Genomic DNA, 7,352 nt, shown 5'->3' with positions numbered 1-7,352 from the left:
CTGGGAGTTGAAGTCCACAAGTGTTAAAGTCAACAAATTTAACAGCAGTTGTTCTTCGGGGCAAGGCTGTGATCCCACTGGCCTCCCCCACCACCCCCAAAAAATATTCAAAATGCCAAAATTTGGCAAGTTAAACGTCCCCCTTTGAGGCAGTGTGGCTTGGGGAGGGGGGGGCCACCCCTCTTTATTCTCCTTATTTGGGCTGGACCTTTCTTACCACGGAGTTTCCCAAATATGGCGACTTTTTAAGATGCCTGGACTTCAACTCCCAGAATTCCATGCTGGCTGGGGAGTGGGAGGGGGGATTCTGGGAGTTGAAGTCCACGAGTCTTCAAGTTGCCAAGTTGAAAGGGAGTGAACGGGGGGATAACTGGAAATGTCAGTCGGTCTTACCTGAACCGCAGGTCTCGAAGGTCGCGTGGGAGTCGTCACATCTGGGTATTAACGCAGCCCTTTTGCCCGGAGACTGAGGTAAATCTTGAGGCCACACCTCTGCTCTTCCTCCGGACTTCCCCAGATTAACCGATGGTCCTGTTGCAGAGAAGCCTGGGAAGGAAGGGGACAGAGAAAACACACACACGCACCATCCTACCCGCTCCCTGACTGACCACAACTGACTAACTCAGGCCGCTATGCGCAGGGCGCCCTAACGGGTGGGGAGTGACTCCTCCCACGCCACCTTCGAGACCTGCAGTTCAGGTAAGACCAACTGACAGTCTCCGAAGTGGGGCGTGGGAGGAGTCACATCTGGGACATACTAAAGCTAGATGTCCGTGGGAGGGAATCACTGGGCCTGAGCCCCCCCAAGTGTCAAGGACTCCCTGAAGAACCCTCCTCCCGAAGGCCGCCTCCGCGGAGGCGTATGCATCCAGTCGGTAGCGCCTGATGAAAGGCGAGGGCGAGGAGCAGGCGGCTGCTGTATAGATCTCCTCGATGGGAGCCTGGGTGGCCCAGGCCGCTGAGGTGGCTGCACTTCTGGTGGAGTGCGAGGTGCTGTCCTCTGGAACCTGGAGCCCTCGTGCCTCATAGGCCTTGGAGATGGCCAATCTGATCCACCTGTGTAGAAGGTTGGAAGGAGACGAAAAGCACCTCCGACCGTCTGAAGGTCGCCGTTCTCCTCAGGTAGATGCCCATGGCTCTTCTGACATCCCGAAGATGCCAGGACCTTTCCCTTTCCCTGGAAGGGTTCGGGCAGAAATCCGGGAGGACTATCTCTAGCGCCCTGTGGAAGGGTGAGTTGATTTTTGGCACGAAAGCAGGGTCCAGACTGAGGACGACCCGGTTGTCTAGAATGAACAGAGATCCTCCCTGCTGGAAAGAAGGTTAAGCTCGGACACCCTCCTGGCTGAGGTGATTGCAACTGGCGAAGCACAAGTGAGGAGGGGTGATCCGATAGAAATAGCTGAGTTGCTGAAAGGTAAGGTCTTCGAAGTGAAGGGAGAGTCAGGAAAGTAGTCGTTCTGGGCTGAAGACTGAGGTTAATCTGGGGAAATCAGGAGGAGGAGAAGAGATGTTGCCTCAAGAGTTACCTCAGTCTCCGGGCAAAAAGAGCTGTGTTAATACCCAGATGTGACTCCTCCCACGCCCCACTTCGGAGACTAAGAAAGGACACACTGCAAATTCTCGCCACCTTTGAGAATCTTGATTGTTTAGCGCTCTACTATTGTGGCTGATGGCCCAAAAGGTTGATCAATTGATCAGCTGACACAAAAGAAGAGACAGACATTGCAATCTCCAGAACTTAAAATATATGACCCTTTTAGCTTTCGTTAGCCTCTGCTAATATCTTCGGAGTGTAAAAACTACCATTGAAGAGATATCTGCCTTTATACATCATTAATCAATTTGGCCAATAGGCCCTTCCTGTGAATCGTTGGAGGCTTAGCATCTATTCTTTTCTCCCCTATCGAGCACAGCTGGAGGAAAAAATGGGAGCTAAGCCTCCATCAATTAACATGTCAGAAGTAAAAACGACAAAGCTAATTACAGGAGGGAGGCGGGCGGATGGGCCTATTGGCCAAACTGATGAATGATGTGTAAAGGCAGATATCTCTTCAATGGTAGTTTTTACACTCTGAGGATGTTAGCAGAGGCTAACGAAAGCTAAGTGGGTAATATATTTTGAGTTCCGGAGATCGCAATGTCTGTCTCTTCTTTTATAACTACACCTGGAACTCGTATTTTTAGGATAACTTCGCAACCAAAATTACCCCTGCTACAAAATCAACCACAATGACAATGGTAACAGTACAATGCTGCTTTCATTGGCTTTCAACATAGTTTTGTTTTGCCTGGGAATTTTAAACACATTTGCCCTGAACAGTTTTATGCTGTTATCAATCGTGGTATAAATCTTAAAATTATCACAACCTTAAAAAAAATCAACAATGTAAACAGCACTACACACAGTATAGGCCTGCTCTGTTTTTAACAAAAAAAATACGCAGAACTTCAATCTGGCACTGTAATAATTTAGTGATGTTAATTTAACCTCACCAGGAAAAAGAAGTATATATATATATATATATATATTCTTCTTTCATATATATATATATATATGAAATTTCCTTTGAAAGTTGTGTAACCTGGGGCAAAGAAGCATACCAGCCTGAAAACCATTTGGAAATAAAAATCATTTAACTCGCAACCAGAGGGAAGGGAAGGGAAGAATTAAACATTTTCAGGAGAGAAGGAAGGGGAATAACCCATTTTTAAAAAAGAAAGTGCCTAAAATATGGATACAGCATTTTAAAGCCCTTTCAAAATACAAGGCAGAGAAAGGTGTAAAGTAGAAAAAAAGTCTGGAGAAGTCTGTAAATTCCAGAGGAGTTCTGAGCTTACGGGCCATCAAGGGGGACCAGGGGACGGGGAGGGGAGGAGGAGGAACAATTGCCGCTGTCGAAACGGTCAGGCCGCGTGATGGTCTGTACATGGGGACACTGTCTGTAAATCCTCCAAGCGGGTGAGGCCCCCCTCTTCTCCCTCCCCCTTCCTCCGCCGCTCCATCTCCCATTCCACGAAAGTGTCGAAGAGACTGGGCCAGGCCTCGTCCTCGCTGTAATTGCTAAGGTCCGGCCCGATGACCTGAGTAAAATTAAGGAACATGTTCCAGGTATCTCGCGAGATGCCCTTGATCCCCGAAGGGTTCTCGGTCAAGAAGTGTAACCACTGGTCCAAGATGGGAGGCTTGTTCTGCGTGAAAACCAGCTTCCAGAGGGCAATGGCTATTTCCCGGTGGAGCGACCTCTGGCCTTCGTCGGAATCCAAGCCGAACTGGAACGTGAAACGGTAGAGGTCTTTGAATTTGTCTTCCTGCTTCGCTTCGTTCAAGAGGCTGGGGAAACGGGCGCAAATCCCGTCGATGGTGTCCGCGTTTATTGCTTTGCAACCCTCGAAAAACTCCGTCCTGGGGCAGGGAGGAAAGGTGCTGGTTAGGTTTGATTTTGCACAATTAAAACTTTCTAATCACCATATTTTTCAGACTGTAAGATTCACCGGGGTATAAGACGCACCAAGATTTCGAAGAGGTAAGTAAGAAATAAAAGTTTTCGCCTTCCCCAGCATCACCCTGCAGGCTTCAGCAGGGCTGGGGGAAGGCAAAAACGGGCCCATTTCTTTTTGAAAAAAACGGTCCATTTTTCGCAAAAATGGGATGCAGGAGCAGGTTTCAGGAGGCCAAAAATGGCTGTATTCGGTGCATAAGACGCACCAACATTTTCACACTCTCTTAAGGGGGGTGTGCGTCTTATACTCAGAAAAATACAGTAGTTTATCAAAGTATAAAATACAAAGGGGAAAAAAACCATGGAAAAGTAAGAAGAGAGGAAGGGAAAAAGAGGGGAGAGGGGAAAAAAGGAGGAAAGGCACCAACTTAGGTTGGATTTTCAATAGTTCAAATCAACGCCTCTGGAAATTCTCAGTCATCCAGATCAGGGTTATCCCAAAGGTGCTTCCCCCCTACTCCCACACACCACCCCCCGGCCCCAAAAGGCAACTAGACTTTCTGTGTGTGCGGGATCGCATCCTGCCCCATACATCCCTACGACCAATCCGCTCTCACAGAGAGGGACTTCTCCGGGTGCCGTCCACTAAACAATGCCAGAGGGCGGCACCCAGGAGTAGGGCCTTCTCTGTGATGGGCCCGACCCTTTGGAATGACCTCCCCCTCGACATTAGGATTACCTCCGATCTCCGCTCCTTCCGTTCAAAACTCAAGACCCACCTTTTTCAATTATCTGGCCTGGCTGAAACATAGTTCCATCTTATTCCTCCTGACAGTCTTTTTAAATCCGTAATTTTAAACTGGGTATTTTAATTTCTAATTTCATTATTATTATTTTATGTATTGTAATGGTTGTTACCTCCTCCGTGTAATATATATATATGTGCTTTTATTTATTGTACGCCGCCCTGAGTCCCTTGTGGAGAGGGAGCGGCTAACAAATCAAATAAATTGAAATTGAAATTGAATTCTTTCTCTTGAAGATGTTTCACTTCTCATCTAAGAAGCTTCCTCGGTTCTGACTGAATGGGGAAGAATGTCCATGTTCTGGACAGAGAGGACCACTGGCTTGAAAGGGGGGTAAAAGAAGCCATCTGTGTTAAAAGTGAACAGTCCTCTCTTGACAAGGGGGAGGGGTACGACCCCCCGCCCTCTCCTGTTTACAACAGTCTTTTCATCTGATGTGGAAGAAAAAATATGGAAATTAGAAAAACAAGAAGGAAAAACTAGGCGAATGGGTGGAGAGAAGAGAAGAGAAGTGAAGTTCCTGAGAGACTAAGAGAAAATGGTTGAAAGGAAGAAAGAAGGGGGGGGGATCCAGAGACCGGGCAGCCCCGTGGTTTTGGAACGGCAACGCCAGGACTTACCTGGTGAATTTGCACATAGTAGCCGCTTGGAATTTCCAAGCCAGCACGAGCACTTTGAATTCCGTGGGGTCAACACAGAGGTCGTTGCAAAAACGCTCCATGCCTTCCTCCAAGATGGCGTCTTCTCGTTCGTCCTTGTACCTCCAGAACAATTCCTCAGTTCTGTGGAGGAACGATTCCTCCGAGCCCGAGACGGACTCTTTGCGGGCATCTCCAGAGGAAGTGGGAGGCGGGTTGGATTCTATAGCCGCTTCCACTTTCTTCGTCCCGTTGACCAGAATATCTCCGGAGGGTTTCCTGCCAACCTGGTTGAGCTCCTCCTTGTGATTGGTGCTCCGCTTCCCGTGAGCTTTGCCTTGGGCCTCCCGGTCGCCATTTTTGCTACCCAGAGTGGAAGAAGGATTCTTGCACTTGGTGACGCACTGGCCCATATTGTAGCGTGCCCAGCAGTTAGAGCAGCCCCCACGCCGTCACACGCCTGCCCCACTGGTGCTGCCTGGGCCTCTGCATGCTCTCAGTGAGAATCGGCCACCCTGGAAGAAAGATAGGTGGAAGAGGGGAAGAAAGGATCAATCCTTCGTTTAATCCCTTGGCATGCATCCGTTCGTTTAGTGACTGTTTAAATTATCACATGGCACATTCTCAGCACATTTTGATTTAAAAGAGAGAGAGAGAGAGAGAGATAAAAGTATCAAATATGAAATCTTGAATGGGAATGGAATAGAATAGAAAGAGAAAGAGAAATAGAATAGAATGAAATTAGAAATAGAAATAATAGAAGTAGAGTAAATAGAATAAGGAAAGAAGGAAGAATAGAATAGAATAGAATAGAATAGAATAGAATAGAATAGAAAGGACTAGTATAGACTATAATAAGGAAAGAAGGAAGGAGAATAGAATGGAATGGAATGGAATAGAATAGAATGAAATTAGAAATAATAGAAGCAGAGTAGAGTAGAATAGAATGAAATTAGAAATAGAAATAATAGAAGTAGAGTAGAGTAGAATAGAATAAGGAAAGAAGGAAGAACAGAATAGAATAGAATAGAATAGAATAGAATAGAAAGGACTAGTATAGATTATAATAAGAAGGAAGGAGAATAGAATGGAATGGAATGGAATAGAATAGAATGAAATTAGAAATAGAAATAATAGAAGTAGAGTAGAGTAGAACAGAATAGAGAATGGAATGAACAGAATAAAATAGAGTAGACTAGAGAATTATTAGGGATTTGTCTCTGGTGCATAAGCTCACAGTGTACATACAAGCAACAAGTGGGAAGTCCTCGGTCATCATCAAAGTTACAATCATTAAGTCACAAACAACAATTGAGAAGCCATAAGAAACCAACAGGACAACATAGCAGGAAGATGAGAAAAGAGACAGTGCTGTGGGAATTAAGTGTTAAAATATTATATTCTAAAAATATTATAAATGAGTGTCTAGATTAGGGGTATAATTGACCTTTGAAGTTACAACAGCGCTGAAAATACAATCAGTCCTTGCACTTACGACTGTTACAGCATCCCCAGGGTCATGCGATCCGAATTTGGGCCCTTGGCAACCGGCACCTTTTGCTTCTCGTCCAAGAAGCTTCTTCAGCACTCCGAGAAGCAAAATCTGAGAGCTGAAGAAGCTACTTGGATGAGAAGCGAAACGTCATCTGAGAAAAACCAGAAAGTCCAGCTGCCTCTTGGGGGGAAAAATTTTTTTTTAAAACCACCTTTGGGACAGCTTTAAAACTCAGTCCTGCCAGAGAAGAGACGCTTAATTTCTCTCTGCAGGTGTCGAGGGCGTATCAGAACAGCTTCCAGGAAGCTCTGTTGGCTGACATTCTGGGAATTGCAAGCAGCCAGCCGGGGGCTAGCAAGGCTGAGTGACAAGCTAAGCCGCCACCGACAGTCGTGGCTTTAAAAGGGAGCCGAGATTGACACGGACAACACAGCTATCAATAGCTACTCGTCACAATGGCGATGTGCTTTCTTGGTATCAGGAGCAGCATCTCTCTCAATGCTAGTTGCTAGGGAACAGGAGTAGGGGGGGTGGGAGGAGGCCCCTGGTGCGCTCCTAACCTGCCTCATGCGCTTCCCAGAGGCATCTAGCTGGCTGTTGTGGGAAGACAATGAATTAAACAGAGCCTAATCCAGCTGGGTTTCACTTACGTGCTTTGTGGGTTGGGGAAGAGAATAGATACAATGAGGAAGGTGCCATAATGCAAGTATTAACTGTGTCCTATAGCTTCACAAAGCATGGATTCATGGCCTGGGGCTGTCTCTGTCTGGTTCCATCTGCCCGTCATGTGAGACCCAACTGAAGAGGCATGCGCCAGGCCCCGTCCACTAGGGAATATCGCCTGGCAGGTTCCCAGAGGGGGGCCTCTTCTGGGAATATCATCCCCCCCACCACCACCACCAGGGATGAGTCTCCATAAAGAATATTTATTCTTTATAAGATTTCTTATGCTCCTCTTGAGCTTGGTTGT

The 7,352-nt window shown here is 46.7% G+C and overlaps 1 protein-coding gene across 3 annotated transcripts in view; it reads right to left on the bottom strand.

Moving 5' to 3' along the window:
• Positions 1-2,242: 2,242 nt before the first annotated feature.
• Positions 2,243-7,352, bottom strand: part of DCUN1D3 (defective in cullin neddylation 1 domain containing 3) — a 20,738-nt gene continuing 15,628 nt past the window's right edge. For all 3 annotated transcript variants that reach the window (XM_081965721.1, XM_081965723.1, XM_081965722.1), the window contains exons 4-5: positions 4,870-5,402; positions 2,243-3,406 (exon numbers count right to left, since the gene is read on the bottom strand). In XM_081965721.1, the coding sequence (XP_081821847.1) occupies positions 2,908-3,406; positions 4,870-5,300 (930 nt within the window). In that variant the 5' untranslated portion in view covers positions 5,301-5,402 and the 3' untranslated portion in view covers positions 2,243-2,907. The remainder of the gene's footprint in view (positions 3,407-4,869; positions 5,403-7,352) is intronic.

Source organism: Natrix helvetica, assembly GCF_964273705.1.
Source record: "Natrix helvetica genome assembly, chromosome: 13".
Lineage (NCBI taxonomy): Eukaryota > Metazoa > Chordata > Lepidosauria > Squamata > Natricidae > Natrix > Natrix helvetica.
The sequence above is the reverse complement of the archived record's forward strand: the minus strand, read 5'-3'. Positions and strand labels throughout refer to the sequence as shown.